Source organism: Heteronotia binoei, chromosome 6 (assembly GCF_032191835.1).
Source record: "Heteronotia binoei isolate CCM8104 ecotype False Entrance Well chromosome 6, APGP_CSIRO_Hbin_v1, whole genome shotgun sequence".
Classification (NCBI taxonomy): domain Eukaryota; kingdom Metazoa; phylum Chordata; class Lepidosauria; order Squamata; family Gekkonidae; genus Heteronotia; species Heteronotia binoei.
In genome coordinates, this window is record NC_083228.1 from 27,756,514 (window position 1) to 27,783,688 (window position 27,175).

A 27,175-nucleotide genomic window follows, 5' to 3' on the forward strand; every position below is an offset into this window, starting at 1 on the left:
CCCTTCCTAATAATTCCCAGCATGGCGTTGGCCTTTTTTATTGCAAACGCACACTGTCTTGACATTTTCAGTGAATTATCTACCATGACCCCAAGATCTCTCTCTTGGTCTGTCTCTGCCAGTTCACACCCCATCAACTTGTATTTGTAGCTGGGATTCTTGGCCCCAATGTGCATTACTTTGCACTTGGCCACATTGAACCGCATCTGCCACGTTGACGCCCACTCACCCAGCCTCAACAGATCCCTTTGGAGTTCCTCACAATCCTCTCTGGTTCTCACCACCCTGAACAATTTAGTGTCATCCGCAAATTTGGCCACTTCACTGCTCACTCCCAACTCTAAATCATTTATGAACAAGTTAAAGAGGATGGGACCCAGTACAGAGCCCTGCGGCACCCCACTGCTTACCGTCCTCCACTGCGAAGACTGCCCATTTATACTCACTCTCTGCTTCCTATTACTCAGCCAGTTTTTGATCCACAAGAGGACCTGTCCTTTTACTCCATGACTCTCAAGCTTTCTAAGGAGCCTTTGATGAGGAACTTTATCAAAAGCTTTCTGGAAGTCAAGGTAAACAACATCTATCGGGTCTCCTTTGTCCACATGTTTGTTCACCCCCTCAAAGAAATGTAACAGGTTAGTGAGGCAAGATCTTCCCTTGCAGAACCCATGCTGAGTCTTCCTCAATAACCCGTGTTCATCAATGTGCCTACTCATTCTGTCCTTGATAATGGTTTCTACCAACTTTCCCGGTATTGAAGTCAGACTGACTGGCCTGTAATTTCCCGGATCTCCTCTGGAACCCTTTTTAAAGATGGGGGTGACATTTGCTACCTTCCAGTCCTCAGGAACGGAGGCAGATTTCAATGAAAGATTACAGATTTTCGTTAGAAGATCCACAAGTTCAACTTGTATTTCCAATATAATCTAGTATTTCATTCCTTCATCAATAGGGACGCAATTAAATTAAGTATGCTTGCGAAATGGAGGAAGAACAGTAAAGCCCAAAGGGGTGTTTGGGTTCATATAATTCTCGCAACACAGAATAGAGGTATCATCGTAACTGCTACCTTTTATCTCCAGACTACCACCCATGGGCAGGTTTCCAAGGCAGAAGACTTACATGTCAGGGATTCTGATTCTCCTTTTGAGTATTAGGTTCTGTTGACATGTCCATTCATCCTTAGCTGAAGAGGGATTATTTGTGAAAACAGCAATGGACGGGAACCTAGATCCTGGGAAACTGATATACCATAATCAATAATGCATGGAATGGCAGGGCAGGGAGCGGGGGGGGGGGGAGAAAGTCTGGAAAGCAGCTGGAGAAACAACACAGGAAAAGGTTGTTCTTTGCTATTGTGTAAATCCTCATTGGAAGCGTGCTTGCGCATGAAAGCTTACACCTGGAATAAAACCTTGTTGGTCTTAAAGGTGCCACTGGACTCAAACTTTGTTCCACTGCTTCAGACCAACATGGCTTTCCACCTGAATCTATTTAAAAAAATATTTCCAAAGAAGCATCAGTGATTTTTTTTTTTGCCACATTGGCTCACTATTCTGCTTCTGTTTCTATGACAATGGCGATACCTTCTTGAAAATCCTTGCCAGAACAATTTTCAGTGGCCAGAACTAATCCCTGAATGTGGTTTAACAGCTAGCAAATGAATCAATCCTCCAAAATATATCAGTAGATGTATTTATCTTATATCCCACCCCTTTCCCCAGTGGGGATGCACAATGGTTTAACATTGCTCTTCTCTTCTGTTTTATCCTTTAAATGACCCTGTGAAATAGACTAGGTTGGGAGTGCGGAGTGGCCCAGGGTTATCCAGCAAGCTTCCATGGTCCGGTGGAGATTCAAACCTTGGCCTCCCAAATCCTAGCCCCATACCCTAACTACAGAACAACAATGAACTCTGCAAAACAGAATAGAAGGAAGCAGCCCTGCAAATACATGTCTAGTACTGAGAATAGCTCAGAGATAGCTTATACATTGCTGGGCTAGCAAGCATTTCCCCCATCTCTGGGGCCAGGCAGATTGGACAATGTACACATCACACAAATGAAATTGTCTCTTGGTGGACATTTCCTCCAGTCTCCCTTGGAGCCTATGACTGTTGACTGGGCAATGGGCGGTGTCATTCAGCCTCTCTGAGCACGTCCTCCGCGTCTTCTTACAAATACCTTGTGTAAAGGGTTGGCAGATTTTGAGAGCGGCTGTGTAATGAGAGGGAATCCAACAACTGGAGGAATTTCCCTTTGAGAAAAGGATGGAAGAAGAAAGAAGAGAAGCATCAAGAGAAGTTTATGTAAGCCTTCCTTTGACCACAGCCCCCATGCCTTTTTTCCAGGGAGGCCCAAGGGCCATATATTCCACCCCCCATCCGAAACAGGCTAACACCTTTCAGCATCACCTTTTGCCAGAACGTGTATCAGGAGACTTGTTCTCCCTCTAAATTAGCCCCTTCCAATTCAAGTTTTCTTGTCATGCTGACATTTTACTGCTTGCTTATTTTGGTACATTGCAGGGTTACATTTAGAAGCTATTAATAGAGGGGGGTGGCAGAGGGAGGTGGAGAAACTGAGAGGAGGACAAATTGGCTGCTATTTCTCATCCAGCTAATTTTGCATCCAAGTTCGTAAAAAAAGCAGTCTAACAAAATAGGATATTCATAGAGCGGGCTGAAATCCACAGTGATTGTACCGTATGGTTAGCATTACAGTATTTGTAGGGTACTGGATTCTTTTTCGAATGCAAAACTTTCTGATGTGAATCTGCAAAGTATTTGCTACTCACTTTCCATAGTGAATACAAACAACCAAATTAACACCCCCCCCCCAAAAAAAAATCCTACTAAAATATCACACCTTCTAATGGCAAACTATATTTCTGCACCTATTTTTAGATCATCTAAGTAAGTTTGTTGTGTAAATATTTCTGGTACTGTATAAAATATTTGTGCTGGCCTTTGATAATAAAGCATCCCTTCATCTACCAGCCGGACAGTAAAATGAATACCTAAATACAAGGTAGAGTGTCTGCTTACTTGGACACCATCCCTGTTATTGCAGGAAAAATGTTGATTTGCAAATTAAGACCCCCTCCAAACAATTCTGTGGGATGAGCATCCTCATTGCCCTGTAGGAGCTGTGGGATGTTGAGAGTTGTTGAATGTTGGTTAAGGAGAGGGTGAGAAGGAAAGCAAAGTGGGGAAAGGGGAAATTGACCTGAATGAGCTCATAATGGTTTATACTATCTTGGAGCATGGGACCACTCAGATTCTGGACTAGTTCAGAGAGCCAGTTTGGTGTAATCGTTAAGCGTGCGGGCTCTTATCTGGGAGAACTGGGTTTGATTCCCCACTTCTCCACTTGCACCTGCTGGATGGCCTTGGGTCAGTCATAGCTCTTGCAGTTGTCCTTGAAAGGGCAGCTTCTGGGAGAGCTCTCTCAGCCTCACCCACCTCAGAGGGTGTCTGTTGTGGGAAAAGAAGATAAAGGAGATTGTAAGCCACTCTGAGATTGATTCAGAGAGAAGTGTGGGGTATAAATCTATGGTCTTTGTCTTCTTCTAGACAAGCTGCTGCCTTCCCACTTTGCCTCAAACCTCAGCATTTCCAAGAGTTTCCCCCCAACAATATTTTTATAAAATATCAAAAATTTACAATTGCCAATTTTTCCCAGTGAAAAAGATCTCATTACCGACATTACCCTGCAGGAACACATGGGAACTCAGCTCCGGCTGCCTTGGTGTCAGAAATGAGTTCCTGCTGGGCTTCTTCTAAAAAAAAAAGCCCAGTGTGAAATAATGGTGACATCAAGGGTGTGACCTAATATGCAAATGAGTACCTCTTGGACTTCTACAAAAAAAGCCCCGATTCAGGTCATTCCCTGACCTGAATTGCCCAGTCTCACTAGATCATGGAAGCTAAGCAGGGTTGGTCCTGATCAGTATTTGGAAGGGAGACCACCAAGGATCACCAGGATTGTGACATGAAGACAGGCAATGGCAAACCACCTCTGAACACCTCTGGCCTTGAAAAACCCAGCAGGAGCTGGTCAGCTGGCAAAAAAAATGTGATGTGGATTCAAAACGCCAGTGCAGACCTGTCAAAACAATCCTTCTCTTTGCTTCTCTTGCTATTTTGCTGTGGCCTGATTATAAATGGGAGATGACAGACACGGAGGATCAGTTGTCCCTTCCATGCTTTTGGGATGTGAATCAAACCTTCCTTCCAGATCGGAAGCTGGAACCAGTTTTGCATGGCAGATGATGTGCCAGGAGGTGATCAATTGTTTGGGGGAAAGTTCTACCTGCCTAAGGGCTTGTTTCTACACCCTAATAATACCTGCTGAAATACTTAATATTGGTAAAATAAATTATTTGGGCCAAGGCACCACAAGTGCCAATGCTTTCTCTTCTAAAGAACACCTCACCCTATTACAGCTGCTCTGAAATACCTACTCCTTAACTGAAAGAGAAGCATGAAACAATACTCCAAACAGAATTATGTTAACATATGTCTCTCTCAGAGGAGGTACTGCCTAATAGGCCAAGGACCAAAACAAGTTTTGAATATCAGTAGCACTCCTCTATTCCATTGCTGGGCAAAGCCTTCTGCTAAAAAATCTCCATCACAGCATATAGGGCCAGTAAGAAAATATTTACACACTGGTTTCGCTGTAGAATTATTTTTGGGAATGCTCCTAGCACATAACACAGACAGCTCCACATCCAGGTAAATAAACAAGGGAGCGTTTGACTCCTTTGGAACCTCTTAACTGCACTCCACTTGTTACCCAAAGAACCCGCCGCCAAGATATCCTCTAGGCACATAACATGGCTATTCTTCTGGGCCTCCTTTCCCCATAAGGTCTTTCTCCCTCCATGCGGCAAACACTTGCAGTTTAAAGAGACAGTCTGCTTCAAATCCTGTATGTGGGTGTTTTTGTTTTAAACAAACTAAGCTAGCTGTTATTGGCAGCGGGATATTGTGCATTCAAACACGGGGGGGTTAAAGGGGAAAGTGACAGAGGATGCTTCCATGTGCACTAAAACCCAGGCTGGAATAAACGGAAGACAGGATGGTAATTTTTAAAGGAGAAATAAACTTTTTAATAGCCTGTTAAAAGGCTGGCAGTAGCAGCAGGATATGGATCTCTTTCTGGCCTGCCGCATACCTTCAGTTCTTTTACTATGCCTGCCCTGCTCCAAGGGTACATCTGCACAGGCGATTTTGCACATGGCAGCCAAAGTAGAAGACTTTGAACCAGAGGAATGGAAAATAACGGTGTTCCTGGCTTCTTAATTCTGAGGTGTGTGTGAGTACATGCATGGGAATGTGACCCACCTGCTTAATGTCACGCTAGCCCCTTGCGAACAGAGATGCGTGGAGATATGGGGCTAAGGAAGGCAGTGTTTGCAACAAGAAGCACAATTACCAATGCAGGTCTTTCTTTCTGAGCCATACGATACAATTCCTGCTCCAGGGAAGTGTTTTTCAGCATCCTCTAATGAGCACTGAAGTGATGGAGCTGCGATCGTCCCCCACAGACATCCTTAAAACTGGTTCCTGAAAGCTTAGTGTTGATTTTAGGCACTATAAACTAACAGTCTTGGCCTTGAAAGGTCACCCTTCACCAAATACCGCACCTTTCAAAGTTATTCTGACAGCTGATGGACATCTGTCTGGCGAGGTTCAAGAGGCCACACAGCAACAAAGCCGGCAACTGTTTATGTATCATTCTCCCCGGCTAAGTACATCCCATAAAACATGACCAGAAATGCAGCAAACATGGTGATTGACAGAATACATGGAGGAGGGGGTTGTTACTGGGGAACTGCTTTTCTATAATCTAGTTTGCTCCATGCCTAGAAGACTATCCATTTTAATTTAAAAAGGACTGCCTGCCTTCTAGACTGAAGATGTGTTCATCAAACTTTTTTTTTGTAAGGGAAAAAAGTTCCTTAAGCAAACAAATTACCTCTGAATGACTCTCTTGTGCTTGGGAAGGTCAAGTGACTGGCTTAGCAGAGACCTGGCTCTGTCTATCCTCTGGCTAGCTACAGAGGGGGGAGTCATTCTGCCCTGTCCCTCAAGAGCTGCTAATGAATTCTGCCCTGACTGGTGGGTTTGCTTCTACTGTGAGAGGGAATTCCGAGGTTAGCCTGGATTTCATTCCCAATGGAAACACTAAGACTGCCAGGGATTGTACTTTGCCAGAGCACCAAAGCATCATAAACCTACACAGATTAAAATAATCTGCATAACATCAATGCACCCTTAACCAAACTTGGAAGCATCCCCATCTGCCAAGATACATAAACTGCAGTTGGCTGGGGGGGAATTAAGATTCACACTTGTCAGTTTGTGCCTTTTACCTTTGAACAACACCAAAGTAGCAGGCTTTGCTGCCGATGTATCTTTCACTAATCCCGTCCCTCACCCTTTTTTGTGTATTCATCTATTGTGGGGCAAAAGTAAATTCCCACCTGCATCAGCACAATGTAGAGGAGGTTCAGAAACCAGATCCTGGAAGGAACAAGGGGAGCAGTGAAACGACAGAAATCTCTCAGTCTGCATTACATGACAAAGGCAGCAAATTTAGCGACTGTCCTTCTTTGCTACTCAGTTATGCCTGCGAAAACCAGATTTGATTCCAGACTAGCTGAGTAGCCAATCCCTGGTGTGGAAGGCATCAACATAGTTTCCAGCTACAATCTAGTAGCTAGGCATGCTTAATCCTCACTGATCTTTTGTTTTGTTTGGGGGGGGGTGGTTGCCACCAAGTCACAGCTGATTTATGGTGACCCCACAGGGTTTTCAAGGCAAGAGACATTCAGAGGTGGGTTGCCATTTCTTGCCTCCAATATTGCCCTGGTATTCCTTGGAGGTCTCCCATCCAAATATTAGCCATGGCTAGCCCTGCTAAGCTTCTGAGATCTTATGAGATCAGGCTAACCTGGGTTATCCAGGTCAGGGCACTGATCTTTAAGTACACACAATTGTATATTGGGACTGCAGCTCCCTTGTGTCTTCCAGCGTCGTAAATCAGTACCCAGTTTACTTCTTTCTATTGAATGTCATTGTGTTCTGACACCAGAACTCTTGATCAAGCTAGAAAAAGAGCTAGTCCCCTTCAGTGTTCCCTCTAATCTGAGTTAGTGTGAGCTGGCTCACAGCTTTTTAGTCTCCAGCTCACACATTTCTGTCTTAGCTCAAGAAGAATGGTCCCTGAGCAAACTAATTTATGCAGTAGCCAAATTGCTTCCTCACAACTTTAATGTCAGTAGCTCACAAAATAGAATATTTACTCACAAGGTCCCACAGTTTAGAGCAGGGGTGTCAAACATGCAGCCTGGGGGCCCAATCAGGCCCTTGGAGGGCTCTTATCAGGCCCCCGCACAACTGGCTGTCATCTGCTTCCTTCTCTCTCTCTCTTGCTTCCTTCTGCATCACAGCTTGCTTTGCAAGGCTTGCTCAATTGCACAGGAGCTACAGAGCAAAAACTCTATTTTCTCCATGCTGAGGCTTCTCCATTGGGAAGGAAGGGAGGGAAGTGGAGCTTGCTTTGCCAGGCTCTCTCAATTGCACACTGAGCTACTGAGCCAAGTCTCTCTTCCTTCTATTGGCTGAGATTCCTCCCCCTCCTAGTCCGCTGGGGAAGGAAGAAAAGAGCCAGAGCTTCCTTTGCTCAGTTCCTTGGATTGCATGGGAGAGATACAAAGAAAGCACCTTTAAGACCAACAAGTGCTAATGTTTTAAGGTTTGGTTTTTTAAAATATTTAATTGTATTTGTTTGTGTCCTTTATAAAGTTTATATCTCTGCTACCTAATCTTAAATAGGTACACACATTGCCGGCCCAACAAGGTCTCATTTATGTCAGATCTGGCCCTCATAACAAATGAGTTTGACACCCCTGGTTTAGAGGGAGCATTGGTCCCCTTCCTAAAGTTTAGTATGGCTGCAATCACATTTCCCCCTGTTCTTGAGGAAAATAAACAAATCCCTTTGGTGAGCAACAGGAAGGGGAAGGCTGAGCTGAGGATACATAAAATATCATTAGGTGGACAAATGCTTCCTTTTTCAGTAACCAAAACAGTTAGTGCTATTTATGGCTTTGAGATTACAGTTGGAGAATGAAATGGAGGTTTCCTGCCCGGTTCCTTCCTTTAAACAGAACACTTCTATCCCATGAAAGATTACTACAATGTCAGTGAAGGGGAAGAAAACACAAAACATTTTGTTGAAATCAGACCAGAGTCATTCTTAATTCAATTGCTTTTCTGCTTCCATTTCCTGGGAGACATTTCTGAGCTTTTATTTATTGGTTTTGGTGCAGCTCTGATTCCTGGTAATAAAGTATCTTCCATCTTTTCCCATATAATAAATAAATTAATCAACTGCACATTTTATACAACTAAAAAAAAGAAAGGCAAAGCCCTCCATAATGCAAACAGTCCTGAAGACATTGGGAAGTTTCAGAGTCTCAGCTGTTAAAAAAATAAACTTTTGAGGAAGAAAAAATACAACACCAAATGGAAGAGCACAAACAAAACTAAAAGAGCAGAAGCAAAACATAGTTACATGGTAAAAACAGTGCTGGTTGGAACTTCTCATAGCCAAAGAAAATTTGCCCTGGAAACTACTTGAAGTATTCTGCCTATCTAAGAAGGAAGGTTGCCAGTTTGTGGGCTGGGTCTCAAGATCTCACAGAATTACAACCAAGGCTTTTTTTTGTAGCAGAAACTCCTTTGTGTATTAGGCCACACACCCCTGATGCAGCCAATCCTCCTGGAGCTTACAGTAGGCCCTGTAGTTAAGGCTCCTTTAAGCTGCTACATTGGGGTGTGTGGCCTAATATGCAAAGGAGTTCCTGCTACAAAAAAAAGCCCTGATTACAATTGATCTCCAAATACAGAGATCAGTTACCCTGGAAGACGTGGTAGCTTCAGAAGGTGGACTGTATGGAATCACACCTTCATTGAGCACGCTCCCCTTCCCAGTATCCCGCCCCCCCCAGGTTCTACCCCAAAATCTCCAGGAATTTCCTAACTCAGAGCTGGTAACCCTACTGAGAACTGTAGGAGTAGTATGCTGCAAAGTCAAGCCCACCCACAAGTGCTTTAATGGGGGAAGGCCCTTTTATAGCCACAATGCCTTAGTCATGCTTTGTTATGCTTCCTGGCAGTAACATCCAGGGGTGGAATTCTAGCAGGAGCTCCTTTGCATATTAGGCCACACACCCCTGATGTAGCCAATGCTTCAAGAGCGTACAAAAAGGAGCCTTGTAAGATCTTGGAGGACAGGCTACATCAGGGGTGTGTGTGGCCTAATATGCAAAGGAGCTCCTGCTAGAATTCCACCCCTGGTAACATCCAAGAGATGGGAGCAATGTAATTACCATTCTATTACATCAGGCAACCTTATTGCTTGTGAGCCAAATTACATCTTAGTGTGCATGAAATTTCCATTAATGTTGAACAAGTATCGAAGGCAATTCAGGAACAAGGCCATGCTGCCAGAGAAGGGTTTGTGCAACGCCTTCTCTCCTGTGCCGCTTCCATGGCAGAAACCACACAAACCTCCAAGCTGCTGTGTGCTTGGAGGAAAAAAAAAAAAAGACAAGCACTTATGCTGTTTCTATTCTTTTCCCAGTTACTGTGGCCAGTGATGGCTCTAGGGGATGATTTCTATAAACAGACAGTTCAGGGGAAGGATAACACTTCACCCAGCACCATAGCCATTGATCCAAATTTCCCCATCTTCTATTGCTGCTTTTAAAAAATTAAAGAAAATGTTTATTTATTGCTTTTCTAGGAGTTTGTGAGATTCAATTCTGGAGCAGCTGCACAAATTGGATCCCCCCCACCCCGAAGAAATCTTCCCAGATGAAAAAGAGCATATACTATCAAGAGTGAAGCTGGTAGGAGTGTATGGGAGGTTTAGTACATATACATATAAATAGAGTGGGAAGCAGCTATATGAGTCCTAGCACCATACAGAAGTGGATGCATCAGCCTTTGCCCTCGATGTTGTTCTGGGTATGAGTGGATACACAAGCACTTTCTAAAATGCTTTCCTGAATTGCAGTTGAGGCTGACTTCACAAATGACATGGTAACTGTACTCGTTATCGGGCAATCTGGACATGTGAAAACATTAGGATCAGTCACCACTTACCATTCCAGAAAAGATCCTCTCTGAAACAAATGCTAAGAGTGAAAATTATTTATGGAGAATCACCCATCCCACTGATGATGGATGCCAGCATCCAGGGCTTTTTTTGTAGCAGGAACTCCTTTGCATATTAGGCCACACCCCGCTGATATAGCCAGTTTTCCTGGTGCTTACAGTAGACCCTGTACTAAGAGCCCTGTAAGCTCTTGGAGGATTGGCTACATCAGGGGGTATGTGGCCTAATATGCAAAGGAGTTCCTGCTACAAAAAAAAGAAGCCTTGCTAGCATCTGAACTTGTGAAGCAATCCAAGCAGGGTCTCTGCTGTAGGAAATAATGCAGCTAGTAACAAGTGGGTAAATATCAGCTGATGCAGATTAGCCCCTCCATAATGCTATCTGTGCAAAATTTAACACTTTGCAAAGTGCTAACTGCCCTGCAGAAGCAATTTTGCTTTCTAACCTTTATTCAAAGACAGTTATTTTTATCTACTTAATAATACAAGTTTCCCATTAAAATCAACTTTTTCCTTGGGGTTAGGGAGGGGGAATCCAACATAATTACATGTATGGGCATGACTTAATGATACATCTGCTGCAGCTGTGCAAAGCTTGGCTTTCATTTCCTGATCACTTGATACCCATCAGGAAATAGGACCTCACCACTGTTTTGAGTGACTTGAAATCAACGTGGTTCCTTATTAACTGCTTCTCCTCTTTTATATGCCTTAAGAGTCAACAGTCTCTGTTTAAATGTCATCAATGAAAAAAGAAATAAAAACAAATGAAGCTTTTTAAAACAAGTGCCTAATAATAAAACGAGTCAGAGTTTACTCATGACAAGAATGAGTCTGGCTTGTTCCTGGATTTGATCCCTTCTACCCTCCCTGCATGCAGCTGAGATAGAAGTCTTCTTGGTTTGAGAAGTCTTCTGTTTAATTTAGATTTTTTGTAATGTCTGAACTTGGACACTGCAACAATCTGGGCCTTATTTCCTGCCCACAAACTGGTAGCAGGTAAGCCTGAGAATATAACAGGCTCATCCTCGTTACAAGCAACCATTGGTTGGTTTGTGACTTCTGACTGCCACCCACATTTCTCTTCACAACCCCAGGATGTTGCTCAACAGTTCCAGTTGTTTGCATCCCCTAGACATTCTTCTCCCCATCTACATGATACAGTAGCCTGGTTTGTAGAAAAATACATCCTCTTCTGAATCAGCCGAAGAGAATTATTGGCAGTTTCCAACCAGCACTTTACAAGGAAGCAAAAAACAACCGGGGTGGGTGGGAATACAGATACAATAGAGTCGCAACCTTCTATCACCCAACTAAAAACAAGCTATTGTGTATCTCCATTTCCAGACATTGTGATTCAGTACCAATCAATTCAGAGACAAGACAGAAAACCAGACAGCAGACTTAAAAAAAAACCAGACTACTGGAGACCAAAACAACTGATGCTGTTTAGAAAGAAGATCAGTTGATCCCCAGGGATGCAAGATAAGTACTATTTCATTCTCTCCGTCTTTGAATGCTGTTTTCATAGCCTGCTCTTTTTCTCTCATCCAATGGCTTAGGTGCAAGGCAAGACAAAAGACAGCCAGTGCATGAAACTCTGTGGCTTCGCTCCCTGTTTTGCTTGATTTTGTGTGAGCCAGTCACATCTCCTCCAGTTTAAACAAGGCTTTAATTTATCTGAAGGTCTCAAGAAGAACACATACAAAATACCCTCTATTCTAAATAATGCAGCCAGACTCCTTCCTGACTGCCCTCTTCAGCAACTTTCCTTCCTTTCTCCTTCTTCTGCCTTTTCCTCCCTCACCAAATATCGGCTTGACAAGTTCTTTAAGGCTGCCTTAGGCAATAGCAGTGCAATACTATGCTTTTGTCACATTTTCTCAGCAGGATGAATAACCATTTTCTTTTTCTTAAAAGAAAAAAGAAGATTTTAAAAGAAAAAAAAAAGAACAGTCTTTTGCTTTGGATGTTTACTGTATAAATGTCCCATGAATGAAGAGGTGGTGCCTGCACTGAGGAGAAAATGGACATGAGGTAGGGAAGCTGGTACCCAGCATTCCTTGCTCTGTTCCCCACCAGCTTCTTAACTCTTCTTCATGTCAAAGCATGGCCTGCATGATAATCCACCAAAAAAGCAGAAAGCACCTTGTGTAAACAAAGATGCCAGGAGAAGCAGGTGCATGAGGTGGCCCAGCCAGCCATGGCTTCCTCTCACCCTCAGCCTTTCCACTTAAGCGTTCCTTCCCCGGTCATCCTTGTGTTCCCTCTTTGCCATCCCACAGAACACCAAGATAGAGAAAGTCCATCAGCAAAGACTACTTTTACGTGACCCTGAAGGTCCGCCTCTCTTCTAGCAAGCTGATGGATCTGTTTATGAGGATCTCGGGGCTGCTGGCCAGCTTGTAGCCAAATAGGTTCATGGCTGGGCTGCAGACATTCTGTACCACCTGGGCAAGCTTGAAGGGAATGCTGAATCGCCACTTCTCAAACTGCTCTGAGGAATTTTTCTGGGTGGAGTAGATGCCGCTGCTGTCCTGAGGCGCCTGGGTGTTCTTCTGAATCCATTCCTCCACCTGAGGTGTGATGGCAATGCCAGTGAATTTGTACATCTCCTTGGCTTTTTGGAGTGGGGACCTGGCAATGTCCTCATAGCGGACCAGCATGTAGCGACCCCGTAGCCATGCTGGCTGCCTCAAACCGAGTTCAGCTGAGAGCCGGATGCTCTCACAGTTCCCTCGTAGCCTCTGTACTTCATCATCACTGATGGTCGCTGCACCTTCAGTAGCCCATTTCTTCCACGTTTCGTACTTCCCTGAAAAAGCCACCATTCGAGAAGCCAGCACTGCTCGCGGGTCCCGTACCAGTTGAATTATCCTCATGTCCAGTCGAGGATCTTCAACCAGGGGGCGCAAAAACTCCAGCTGCCGAATCCGCACTGACTTAAGTGCCATGTGGTCTTTGCGCAGGCAGGCTTCTACAGCGAGGGTCATGTTCAAGGGACCGCAGCGGCGGTTCTTGCAGTGGTACTTCTCAAAGACTTTCTTGACAAAAGGCGTGCAGACAGGCTCCTCGCACAAAGAGCGGCTTGAACCACGCCGAAACATAAACTGAGTCAGGTGATCCTCTGGGAATGGAATTATGAAGTTCTCCAAAATGTAGAGATCACAGAGGAAAAGCTGCTTCAAAACATCTCTGTAGACAAGGGCTGATCCCACAGCATTAGCACCACCGGGCTCAAAAGACACTGTCCTTTCAATGTGCCAAAGTGGCTCAAAGAGGTAGAAAATGTTGCCCTGTTGGTTGAAGAACTCTCCTACAAAAGAGGAACCCGTGCGTGTGGTGGCCATTAGGAGCACATGCTTTCGAGTTCCCTTAGCAGGTGCCAGAAAAGGCTCCCTCGTTCCCCTAAGTTGCAAGGTGACATTCTGAAGCCTCTTCTTGAGCTGGGAGAAAGCTGAATCCAGTTCACTGAGTGACATGAGGGAGCCATTCTCAGACAACACCAAGCCAGGGTCTGTGCTGTTGATTTCCAGAAGGGACAGTGGAGACTGTTTCAGTTTGTCTGACACCCTGAAAAGAAAAATGAAATAAAATTGGAGGAGAAAGTGAGAACCATGTTTTGAGATTATTTTGGTTATTACTTTGGGGCAAGAACTGTTCTACTTGAACACACAAAACATTGCAGTGTTTTTAACCTTCTCCTTAATGCAAATTTTTTTAAACTTCCTACTAGAGATGGGCACAGAATGCAAAAATGTCATGGTTTGTTGGTTTGCCCAATTTGGTGATTTGTTTCTGGTTTTTTAAAAAAATTTCTGAATGAATTATGGTTCATTGGTTTGTTTGGTTCAGGAAGGTGTGGAATGGCCCCCTAGAGGGCTAGAAAGTGCTAGTACACCACAATGTGTCCAGTGTGATGACATCATCCAGAGGTGACACCATCGTGCTGAGCATGTTTGCCGGGGCTACATGCCTGGCATGATAACGTCACTTCTGGGTGATGCACCAGGCACGTCACGGTGCATGAGGTGAGTCCCCTGCCAATAACAACACAGACGAACCACCCCAAAAAACAAGCCACTTCATTTTACAAGTCGTGTATAGTGCAAGTACCCAAACCAATTCAGAACAAATCACAAATCAAGCTACTTTAGGCATGAATCATGATTCATGCTTAAATTCATGCCCATCCCTACTTTCTACCTTCAAGGAATGCTTTCCACATGGAATTGTCTGAGAAGGAATTCTTGAACATGTGCCACTAGCATTGCAGATGACAGCAGAGCACATTCCAGGGCATATGCTCCATTCAAACAGGGCACTTAGCCCTCGTCATTCACCCCATGAACCAAGGAGAACCAGGCACTTCCAGTTCTCCTCTGCAATGGGCTAGGCTGCCTTTCATGGCATTGTTGATGGTTCAGCTGAATCCCTGACAAGCTTCCCTGACAAGGGTCCCCAGTGTTCCCTAGGAAACAGTTTGAAAACGCTGCCCTAAGGTATCGAAATACAACAGGCAGTTTATGTATTTTCTGTTGATCATGTCAGTGTTTTCCTCAGAAACTGTGATACTTCCTAAGGGCAGTATTCCCCTCCCACCACTATTTAGTGCCTTCTGCTACTGTTTACATCTACCTCAAGAAAAGCCCAGTCCTGCTAAAGTAGCTGGATCTTCAGTGGTATGTCAGTGGGTGACCAGTGGAAACTTCTTTTTTTGGTATTCTTGTGTATTTTAGGGGGGGGGGGTGGTATCTGCACCAGGAAGTCATGTTGACCTCTGGTGGCTGACCCCTACCAGGGCCTGGAGGATATTCAGAGAGGTGGCTGAAAGCCTACTCTGTCCTCTCAACTGGGGATCTCAAGGACAGTCTCCCATCCAAGTACTAACCACAGTCGACCCTGCTTAGCTTCCGAGATCTGATGAGATTGGGCTTGCCAGGGCTATCCAGGTCAGGGCACCAGTGGGAACTTCTGATGATGAAAATGCTCCCTTGTCTACCTCAGTAGTTATAACTTGTTAACTACAATTGCATTTCACCTTTTAAATGTTTCTAGTATAAGTTAATGCTCATAGTATATCAAAACCAAAACCAGCATACAAGTGCATTGACCAGAGGCAAAAGAAGGCATGGCTTCTGTGTTCTTAAGAGTTGTATAGAAGAGGGAATTTTGGCCTGTGCAGCTTATCATGCAGGAAGCCAGTGTGGTATAGTTGGTAGACTACTGAACTAGAAAGACTCATGCCCTATATACCCATGAAACTAATTTGTTGTCTTTGGACCAATCATACATGCTCAGCTTAACTCACAGGCCTCATCACAAAATAGCTGTCATGGAGAAGGGAACAGCTAATCACAAAATGGCAGCTATGGCAACTGGGACCAATCACAATGTCTGAGTTCCAACCCAGGCATCTTCCTAAGATGACGGCAGCCACTCCCAAATGGGTACTCCCTACTGGCACAAAGCCTGATGCCTTCTCAGCTCTTCTGAACTACCTCCTACTCCAGTGAGGTGGAAGAAAGCCAGGATTGGCTCTTTGCTTCGGAGGAGGAAGGAAGTGGACACCATGTGGGTGTTTTGATTGGTGGTTCCATGCTAGGCATCACTGGCCTAACAACAGAGTTGTTGTAAAGGGATGAACTGTATATGCTGCCATAAGTTCCTTAGTGTAAGTGTAGAATAAACAGGGGGAAGGGGGGGACTACCTGCTGAAGTTCCCTTTCTAGAAGACTGTTCAGGGAGACCATTTTTAAAATAAAATTAAATAGCATATAACCAATTATATGGCCCATTGCTGTGGCATATAGTTCTCTCTCTCTCTCTCTCTCTCTCTCTCTCTCTCTCTCTCTCTCTCTCTCTCTCTCTCTCTCTCTCTCATGATCTGACTGCATTCCTAGATGAAGAGTCAGCCTAATTCAGATCAGCAGGAGCAGATATTTACCACGTTCCAAAAGACTGGAGAGATGGCTGTATCAAGTTAGGACCTGCAAGACTGATATACTGACAGGCTGAAGACTGCACAAAGACACAGAGAAAACCTCCTGTCTGCTACAGATCTCCTTTCCCCTTACCTTGATATTATGTTGTTTTCCTTCTCAATAATGACAAGGGCTACTACAAACACCAGGAAGATGGCAAACTTGCTCCTCATCCTCAGGCAGTGCAGAAATTCTCCCAAGTCTTGAGGTAATGTACGTCCTTTGTCCATGGAGGAAGACTGAGATGTTCAAGGTTTTGCTAGGGCAAAGCCTTTCCCCTTCACATGGAGAGAAGAGGGGGGGAGGGACCCTTCTTTAACTCTTCCAATGTTCTTCAGCTATCTGGAGACCACTGTCTGATGCTAGTTTTGCCATATGAAGGGCACAGCTCTTGGCCTGCAAGGAGAGAAAAAACTGTGCATCAATAAACCAGTTGTGGTGTATATATGGGTGAAACAGATGTAGTGTGTGTTTCCCACCTGTGGTGAGCTGCATGGAGGAGTTATGCAAGCTCCCACACTGTAGTCTTATGGGAAATGATTCTTAGAGGTTCCATAGGGAAGATGTAGAGGGGCTTCATGGGACTCCAAACAGAGCTATCTGAGCCTTTCTTCTTCTAATAATAATAATAATAATAAATTTATTCTTATATCCCGCCCTCCCCCGCCAAGGTCTGAGGTGAAGAAACACAAAGAGCAGAATGATATGCTGCAGCCCTTGATGGATATACTGAGGGCTTCTTTTGTAGAAAAAGCCCAGCAGGGACTCATTTGCATATTAGGCCACATCCCCTGGTGCCAGAAAAAGCCCTGAATATACCATTTCAAACTGGCCCCTCATGTGAAAATATCCTGCACGCAGACAAATAACAAGTGAAGGAGAAAATTTCTAGCCTCAACTTTTTTGAGTGATATCTGCAGAGAGCTTTTAAACTTTTTTTTTTTTTGGAGGGGGGGGTGCATTCCAACTTGTAGCCCACCACCTGCGCTCCAAAGAACTACAGTCTACGATGAAACAAGATCTTCCTGATGATTTAGCTTGGCTCTCCCTCCCTACCTCCACAGCCTCTCAGGGCTACTTGGCTCATTAATTTTCTTTGTGTTCTTCCTCCACCTTTTTGTCATGCCTGGAGCATACGATGTTTGGGTGAGGAGTGCGGCATCTTGCATTGTAGTTCATCTTCATGCACCTGTCTGTCACTTCCTCCCCAAGCAGTTAAAAAAAAAAAGTGCACAGTGGAAGATACAAAAAGCCCGTAGATCAGTTTTCCAGGCAATTAATCCTAGAAAAAGACCCTTTTTTTCCTATAGTAAAGATCTCCTTGTCCCTCAGTGCTTGCTTATGCTGCTGCATTAAAGGTGAAGGTCACTCCTGTCACTCTACAGAAATTGATTATTTATTGATCTATTTTTAGTATTGTATTCTTGTCCAAAAGGAAGATAATTTGATCGTTATTTGTTAACTGTATTTCTCTTCTCAGAAACAATACACTGCAATTAGAAAAGCATCAAACACTATACAAGGGTGACATGCAAAATGCAATTCAATTCAAAATCCAATAAAAACCAAGGTCAACCATCACATAATAAACAGTAATAAGAATGAAACAGCCAAATCAACAGCCATATAAAACTAGCCTCCAGGAAGCCCCATCGATAAACCATCGGTTTAAAAATATTTTTAAAGTCTTTAGCTTCTGGCAGAATGCAGTTAGGAAGGTGGACAGCTCAGCAGCGTTCAAAAACTCCCTGCCTGAGGGTTGCCAACCTCCAGGTGGAAGCTGAAAATCTTTCAGAATCTAGTTCCCCTGGAGAAAGTGGCTGCCTTGGAGGGTGCATTCTGTAGCATTATACACTGACAAGGTTCGACCCCTCGCAAAACCCCACTGTCCTCCAGCTTCCACTGTCAAATCTCCAGGAATTTCCCAACTCAGAGTTGGCAACCCTTCTCCCCTAGCATAGCGTTTTATACTACAAAAAAACACAACAGTGCTCCCTACCCTTCTTGATTATACCCAGGTAAAATATGAACACAGAGCAGAGTGTCTCTCCTGCACTTAAGGGGATGGAAGGGAAATGATTATCAGAAAACAATCTTATTATTACAGAAGTCGCCACTGATAGATAGATGGAGTGCTACCTTCTCAGTGCATTTCCTACAGTTCTGTTGTCCTGCTATAGAGAAGAGTAACCAGGGCAGGGAGGTTAAGCACACAAGAGGACGAAAACACTCCCAAAAATGCAGCAACAGAATTATCTATATTAATGTAGAAAGTCTGAACACATAGCAAAAGTTCCATAAAGTAGAATATAACACCTCAGTCCACAAGTCCAATAAACAAAATGTTCTGAAACAAAGCTGACAATGTGCAAGGAATTCCAACAAATTGTCTTCCACAGACAATTCAGTATATAAAGATATCCATAATCAATGAAGACTGATTCCAAAGCAAAATGTCTATGCTAATTTATTCCATCTCCTGTGTAAATCTCTCTCTCTTTCCTTCTCTTTCCAGTAATTTGACACCAATCATTTTGGACTGCTCCTTTTCCAAGAGATGAAAATACATTTCAAAAAGTGGAATTAGAAATATGGTCCTTTATAAAATACATAATCACAATAAAGGCCCAGCAAGAGAATTTTTTTGAGTTGAGAAATACAAACAGCATAGTAGTAATACTTACAGTAACCACTGAATATAAACAGTTTTCAGATGGAGCACAAACACCTATGCAGACTTACAAGGCACAATGGCAAATAATACAATGACGCCAAGCAAGAGGTCTGTAGATATAAGATACAATCAGAAGGCATAGTATATGCAAATTTCTTAAAGAGGCTGAGTAGAGCAATCGGAAAATATTTTGCTATTACAGAAAACATGTCAAGTCATTATTTTGATTAAGGCCATGAGGCTACAATAGGTGGAGTTCTCTCAGTGACACCAAACATGGGGTCTGTAGGTATAAAATACAAAAGAGAGGAAAAAGTTCTTAAAGGAGATGGAATAAATTATCATAGATGTTTTGCTTTGGAATCTGTCTTTATTGATATGGATAACTTCATATACCAACTGCCTGTGGAAGACAAGTTGCTGGAATTCCTTGCACATTGTGGAAGCCATCTATCTATGTCAGCTTTGTTTCAGGGCATTTTGTTTATTGGACTTGTGATGGACTGTAATGTTATAGTCAGCTTTATGGAACTTCTGCTATATGTTTAGACTTTCTACTTCAGTACAGATAATTCTGTTGCTGAATATTTGGGAGTGTTTTTTGTCCTTTTGTCCTGTTATACAGGGCCTTTTTGTTCCTCAATAAGGCCAAATGAATGTTGTTCATTTACCAAACTTTCTCAAGAAAGTAAACATCAATTTGATTTCCTTAAACAGTTTCCTAAAGGGACAAAAGTGAGCATAACTAATAGATTTTATAAAAGCTCACTATGATTTATTTCCCAGATTCCTAATTTTTGGCACTTCCCCCATCTCCACATTGGCAAGGGTTGCCAATAGGTCAGAGAAAAATATTCTGTCTTTTTAATGGATGCATGATGTATGGAAATGGGCAGCTGAATCTTTTCTAGGCATGCAGGCAAATAACATCCCATTAATCCTCTATTAAAAGGACACAACAATTTTATTCTCCAGGCAGTTCACAACCTTACACACAAGTCAATGGAAGGGCAGAACAGACAAGAGTAAATTATTCACAATCCAGCCAATTTCATTCCTGAGGCGAACTTTAAAAAGAAACCAAGAAGAAAAACAGTTTTCTTGAATGGGCGGGAGACTGCACAGATTCTAAAGAACTGATTTTTAAATAAGAAACTGTACTTGAACCAGACAGTCTTGCCTTTCACAATAAACAAAAACACACATGGACAGAAGTGAATCTACACATAGACTTTTCTGTTCTCTAAACTGAGAAGTGTTAAAACTGCTCTAAGCACTGAGGGTTGGAGTGTGTTGCTCATCATTACTCATGTCATGGGTTGCCAGATCCAGGTTGGGAAACTCCTGGAGATTTAGGGATCTGGTGAGGCCAGGAACCTCAGTAGGGTACAAAGACACAGATTCCACTCTCCAAAGCATCCGTTTTCTCCAGGAGAACTGATCTAAGTAGTCTGAAGATAAGCTGTAATTCCAGGGGATTTCCAGGTCCCACCTGGAGGCTGGCACACCCAGTTTACAGGCGCTACCTGATAGAATAATAACCAGACTGGTTGCACTGTTAGCAGCTAGTTTTGGCTTAAAACACTTCAGAAACAATAGAACTGGTTTGTTCAGAGACTACTATGTCTGAAAAACTGACATGGAAAAATAACAGAAACTCTGTAATAGCTCTTCCAAGTATTCCTGAAGGGAGCAGTAGAGAGCATCTCTTGGATAATCTGTGCTCGCAGACTTGAATTTGCTGAGGTAATAGAAATGCCACCAGGCTGGTGGCACTAATGTCAGTAAGCAAGAAGGGTACTTAATACATCCCATATCTGCTGATTGCTTCTTGCAAATAAGGTTATTTCTCCCATTAGTGTTTTCCATATGAGAACATATTATGCGTTTTTGCTGCTGCAGCTGCTGATATAGGACTTGGGAGTAAGACTTTCACATGGCAGGTCGCTACCCCAGTTCCCCACAGCACTTATTGCTCCCATGTTACACCAGGGCCTTTTTCAGTTTTGGGGGGGTTTTAATTAGCAAAAACAACCTATCATAGGCTGACCTAGCATTATAACATTGTACCATTATAACCAGTTGGTGTAGTGGTTAAGTGTGCAGACTCTTAACTAGGAGAACCAGGTTTGATTCCCCACTCCTCCACTTACAGCTGCTGGAATGGCCTTGGGTCAGCCATAGCTATCGCAGGAGTTGTCCTTGAAAGGGTAGCTGCTGTGAGAGCCTTCTCAGCCCCACCCACCTCACAAGGTGCCTGTTGTGGGGAGGGGGAGAAGATATAGGAGATTGTAAGCCACTTTGAGTCTCCGATTCAGAGAGAAGGGTGGGGTATAAATCTACATTCTTCTTCTTGTCTGTCAAATGCTCTGAGTTTCCAGCTTTCATGAAAAATGTTTTAGCCCCCTTTTGCCACCAATATGGTTTCCCCCTTATACAACAAAAAGTTCTAGAGACTAAGGCTGCAATCAAACATGCTAAATTATGCACTTTCAATCCTTTCTTTCTTTCTTTCTTTCTTTCTTTCTTTCTTTCTCTTTCTTTCTTTCTCTTTCTTTCTTTCTTTCTTTCTTTCTTTCTTCTCTTCTTTCTTTCTTTCTTTCTTTCTTTCTTTCTTTCTTTCTTTCTTTCTTTCTTTCTTTCTTTCTTTCTTTCTTTGTGTGTGTCTGCACCTGGAAGTCATGTTGACCTCTGGTGACTGACCCCCTATTGGAGGCTTAAGGCCTGCCTAGAGGTGGCTTAAGGCCTGCCTCTGTCCTCCCAACTGTGTAGTTCAAGGACAGTCTTCCATCCAAGTACCAGCCACAGTCTACCCTGCTTGTCTTCCAAGATCAGGCTTGCCTGGACTATCCAGATCAATCCATTTTCAATGCATTTTCCAACTGGATTTTACTGTGTGAACTGGCAAAATTCAGTTGGAAGTGGACTGACAGTGCACTGCTTAGTGTTTGTGATCACAGCCTTAGTTTTTTGGTTTTGTTTTTTTTAAATGAAAGCTAGGGATTCAGACAATCTAACAGGTTGCTATAATGTTATGATGCTACAACACTATAGCCCCAGGAGATTTTAAAGAGATGTTGCCATTGGCGTGGGACTAGGGCAGTGAAAATGAAGCAAATACAAGCAGGAAAAGGAAGATCCATACTGTTCCATCCACGTGGGTGGAACTTTGGCTTCCCTGCAATTTTTTACCAAAACATCTCAGCAAAGAGGACTGGGAATGATTGCACAAAAGACAGTGCAAATCTAGGAAGTGCACGGAAGCACTAAGACACTATGTGGAAGCAGGGGCGAATAAACCTACTTCTCAGTAGTATCCATCCCAGGTCATACAACACCATGACCTTACATTTTTACTGCTGGTAAAACAAAATCAATTAGAAACAACCTGCAGGGAAGAACTAGTAGGGAAGGGAAGGGCGGGATGCTCTCGCCTACACACAGCTGCTTTCTTTTAAGTGCCTCCCACCTCTGCACCAGCACTGGGAACCATGTTTCCCTCCTGACATATACTTCCACCCTGAAGGTCAAGCTAGGTAACACGCAGTAAACCCATAAACAGGGCATCTAACTTTGTTTCAAGATGAAAAGCAGCTGCAGGGAAGCCTGAACCCTGGTGCTGGATGAGAGTGGGGTTAATCCTTCCCTTAAATCATCCTTCCATGATTTAAAGCACCCCCCTAAAATGTACTATTTGCCCTGTGGAGACCTGTATGCATTGCCCTGTGGGGAAAGTAGTAGCTCAAAGGAGAACAATATAAATCAGGAAAACGTGCAGGAAAGAAACAGCTAACTATTCTCCCTCTCTACCAGGCCCATGATCTGATTCACCATACCCTCCACTCTTTGCAGACTCTGCTTAATCTTTAAATATGCAGAAAGATTTCCTGTGTACTATCTGGTTCTACTCTAAAAGAAATAGGTGAGATCCTACTTGGATATAAGATATAAGCCACTATTAATTAAGGTGTCCTGGAAAATCCATATCTCGCTGCAAACTGGGAACATAAAGCTCGCTGTAATCTCTCGGCTGTGCTGCCTCAACAACTGAGGAAACATCTGCAACTCTCGGCATATGGAGAGCTGGTGTCTGCATTAAGGGCTGTTCTCGCGCTGCTGTGGTATGAACAAGGCTCCAGTTAACCCTGAGAGCAATATAAAAAAAGCAGGGGGCCTTCTTTCTCTTTGTAACCTCCATCCTGCCCCGGAGGAGCAGCTGCTGAGAGCATCCATCAACCTCTGCCCTTTACATCTTACCATTCCCAAAATAAATCTTCTAAAAAGACCCTGTGCTGTACTCCCACTCTAGCGGAAGCCTCCCACTTTTCACACTCCCGTGTTCAGAGCTCTGAAATGCAACTTTCTGCACTGTGTGAACACAACCTGCTAGTCCCACCAACTGCTTACTTGCAGAAGTCTCCGCAGGGTAATGATTTTATTAGGATCAAGTGAAAAGATACAAAAAAGGGGAGAAACTTTCATAAAAACTCTTCATAAGGCTGGATATTCGTGACACGCACAAACCACAAACATACACACAAAACCCACAAAGGGGGGGGGGAAGGTATGTTGCAGGGCAAAGTCCAAATCTGCAGATCAATTTTATTTAGTTCCTAATTCGAGGATCCTCATATTCTGGCAGAGAGATCTGACTTTCTCCTGAGTCGACAGAAATGTAAATAGCTATACTGAACTGCAAAACTAGCAAAGAACCTTTATGTGCCAGTTTATGCTAGGGACAGTACCAAATAACATTTTCAAGGCAAAGCAACCATGTTTTCTATTCCTGTATCTTTAATTGCAATCTGAATTCTTTTTGTATCAAGTATGACCTAGACTAATAAAATCTGTGTAACAACACCTTCCTAATCCTACTGTAAGAATGTTTTGGCTTTTTTTTAAACTGATGAAGTGTTAATGAATTCACACGCATGCTTATTTATTTATTTATACCCCACTCCCCCACATAACATCAGCAATCAAAGCAGCTTACAATAGGCTTGCCAGTCCCCAGGTCCCAGTGGGGGTTCTCCCGCTTTCCCAGCCTCCTTCCCACTCCCAGTCAGCTGGCTGGCGTAGGGGAAGCCCTGCCCCCACAGCCACCATGTACCTTTCCACCTCCGAAGGCTTCAGACTCCACTTGGAAAGGCTTCCTTTTGGATGGTGTGTCTGTGTCTTTAAGGCTGAATGGGGGCGGGAGGAGCAGGGGGAGAACAACATGGCTGCTCCCAGTGGCTGTGAAAGCAACCCAGATCCTCCGTTGGTTGCACAATCTTTTCCGAGGTAATTTGCATAGGAAAGGTAAACTTGAACCTTTAGTTGCTCTGTTACTTTGAAGAAGTTGGAAGTTCAGCAACTTGTGAGTAGAGATGCCAATCCACAGGTGGGAACAGGCCCTCCCCTGCTTCAGAGTCATCAGAAACGGGGGGGGGGGGGCAGGAGGGAAATGTCTACTGGTTGTTGTTTTTTGTTGTTGTTCAGTCACTGGGCACTCCATTATTCCTTCTGGAGACCAATTCCCATAGAGTATAATGGAGAACTGATCAATGAGTATCCCGGGCTCTAGGGTTGTTTGTTGAGGTACAGGCAACAAATTTTCAGCAGTATCCAGTGCCTCTCCTCAAAACAACCCCTAAGTTTCAAAAAGATTGGGCCAGGGGGTCCAGTTCTATGAGCTCCAAAACAAGGTGTCCCTATCCTTCATTATTTCTAATGTAGGGAAGGCATTTAAAAGGTGTGCGGTTCCTTTAAATGTGATGGCCAGAACTCCCTTTGGAATTCAATTGTGCTTGTCACAACTTTGCTTATGGCTTCACCCCCAATGTCTCCTGGCTCCACCCCCAAAGTTCCCAGATATTTCTTGAATTGGACTTGGCAACCCCAGCTTACAACATTTTCCTCTCCTCCCTTTTATCCTCAAAACAACAACTCTGGGAGACAAGTTAGGATGAGAGAAAGTGACTAACCCAAGGTCATCCAGACAACATTCATAACAGAATGGACTTTGTACCCAGATGGTAGTCCAGCTACCCCATGATAGTTCACCGTTAGGGTTACTAGGTTCCCCAGGCCACTGGGAGGGGATGGGGGTAAGGTTGCTAGATCCACATTGGGAAACCCCTGGAGAATTTGGGATGGAGCTTGGGGAGGATAGGAACCTTAGTAGGGTACATAGAGCCCACCCTCCAAGGATCCGTTTTCTCCAGGGGAACTAATCTCTGTAGTCTGGAGATGAGATGTAGTTCTTTTCATTTTGGGTCCTGGAACTCCCACAATCATCCCAAAGCTGATGGCAAATTTTGAGATTCCTAGTTTTATTTTCTGATGAGTTATGACTGCCACAAAAAGACAGAAGGATGAACATGTGGATTCTTTCATTCTTATATATGCATGGCAACAGCCAGCCAAGTGATTTGTTTTATGATGTTTGATTTGGATCAGCGATGGGGGTGGGGGGTGGGGAGGTGGTCCAGCAGGGCTGGATTAACAAATAGGCCAAGTAGGCACTGGATTTTACTGTGTGAAATGGCAAAATCCACTTGCAGACAGTTGCTGGATTAAAACTACATTATTTAATGTGTGTGAAAGTGCCCTGAGTGTCCCTTCCTTCACTGCCTTTTTGCTAGTCTCATAGTCTCTTTAGGGTTCCATAAAATCTATTGATGTGTATATAAAACACAATATTATTAGTATTTGTGTCTGGTATTCTTTCCTTTGATAGCAGGATGCAGGAGAAGGCCTCCTTAGGAGCAAGAAGCTTCCTGGTAACCAGTTAACTGAGATTCAGCAACAGGACTGCACTCGCATCCCCCAGCACAATGCAAGTGTCAGGTCCAATAGGTCTAAAGTCTGACAAGCCCTAAATCACAAGCTGACCCTTCAAAACAGTTGAACCAGCAAAGATTCTGACTAAGACTGAAGCTTAAGTAGTCCTAGAGGGAAGCAGCTCCACCCATCCCAGATGTAGCCTCTGGGGCTTATCCTGCAAGAACATCACTTAGCAAGGATTCTGCGAGGAGTTATGCACACAGGAACACAGACTACAAGCTGAGCACTCTTTCTGCTGGAGGCTATGGCTTCTCTGGCCTGCTGTCTCCAGGGCTGCCAAGAGTCATCATGGACCCCTGGACAAAACAGTTACCTAGACCCCAGTGCAGGAGTAAACCCTGTGGAGGCCCCTAGGCAATTGAAATCTTGCGGGCCTCCTTGCAAATTATCTTCTAATGAATGCAGGCTGGGAGGACTACAAGCAGGGGGGAAACTGGGGGGGGAGCCATCCCAGGGCCCCTAAAGGCACGGGGGCCCATAGGCTGGTGCCTACTTGGCCCATTTGTTAATCCGGCCCTGCTGGACCACCTCCCCCCCGCCGCCCCCCCCCGTCCAGTTGCAAGTGGATTGAAAGTGCATTATCTAGTGTGTGTGAAAACGCCCTAATCTCCTTACTGCCTATTAATTCTCTGTAAACTGTAGCTATTTAGCTCACATGCCTACTCTCAACAGTTCATCTGGCTGCAGGAGTCTGTGTGTTTGCAACCTGAAAACACGTCACTGCTGTTATTTCCAGTTTAATGGAACTTCTTCTTTATTGCTTAACACTTCAAGATTTCATTGGTTCACGGTTGTAAACAACTGAAACATGGAACAGATGTCTTGGGCTGCAGACAGACAATTTTTTTAAAGGACTTGAAAGCAGTCTGAAAGAGGACTGCTCATATACGTTCATCCTACTTTTGGGCTCTCTTAAACAGGATTTTCCAGGGTTTTGATTCAGAAACTCTAGCACCTGTTTGAACACAGGTGACGGTGGGATAAAAGTACACAGGAGACCCTACAGAAAATGATGCCTCTTTTCACTTCTTTATGTCTACTGTCTTTCTCAAGTCTTAGCTGTGTACTGTGCAAGTGAAGTTGTATGTGACACGAATTCAGCCGCAAAAGGCTATTACAAACTTTTAATTTAATATGCCTTTACTCAAAATTTCCTGTGGGGGGCATGAACGACTTATTCATACTTCACTAACCAGTCCAGCACCATGGTCTTCACATTGCTACTGTCTGTTTGCCCTCCTGGCACACTGGATGGCCTGCATCTGGTACGTCACTGGCTGATAGGAGAGCCATGGCCCAGTGACCTGGGACATCAGTGAGGGTTTGGGGGGTATTTTCAGGGCTTTTTTTGTAGCAGGAACTCCTTTGCATATTAGGCCACACACCCCTGATGTAGCCAGTCTTCTAAGAGCTTACAGTAGGTCCTGTAACTAAGAGCCCTGTAAGCTCTTGGAGAATTGGCTACATCAGTGGTGTGTGGCCTAATATGCA

At 43.9% G+C, this 27,175-nt stretch overlaps 1 protein-coding gene across 1 annotated transcript; it reads right to left on the bottom strand.

The window, feature by feature from the left end:
- Positions 1-12,154: 12,154 nt before the first annotated feature.
- On the bottom strand, positions 12,155-16,535 carry CHST3 (carbohydrate sulfotransferase 3). The gene is made up of 2 exons (XM_060241180.1): positions 16,276-16,535; positions 12,155-13,771 (listed from the first exon to the last, which is right to left on the bottom strand). Exons 1-2 carry the CDS (start codon positions 16,410-16,412, stop codon positions 12,523-12,525), a joined length of 1,386 nt encoding a protein of 461 aa, XP_060097163.1. The 5' UTR covers positions 16,413-16,535; the 3' UTR covers positions 12,155-12,522.
- Between the last annotated feature and the right edge of the window lie 10,640 nt (positions 16,536-27,175).

Bases quoted from the DNA above. Each gene is read 5' to 3' on its own strand.
- CHST3 (XM_060241180.1), bottom strand. From the start codon at position 16,412: ATGGACAAAGGACGTACATTACCTCAAGACTTGGGAGAATTTCTGCAC. The intron at 13,772-16,275 runs GTAAGGGGAAAG...TTTTCTTTTCAG, and splicing joins GAAAACAACATAATATCAAG to GGTGTCAGACAAACTGAAAC.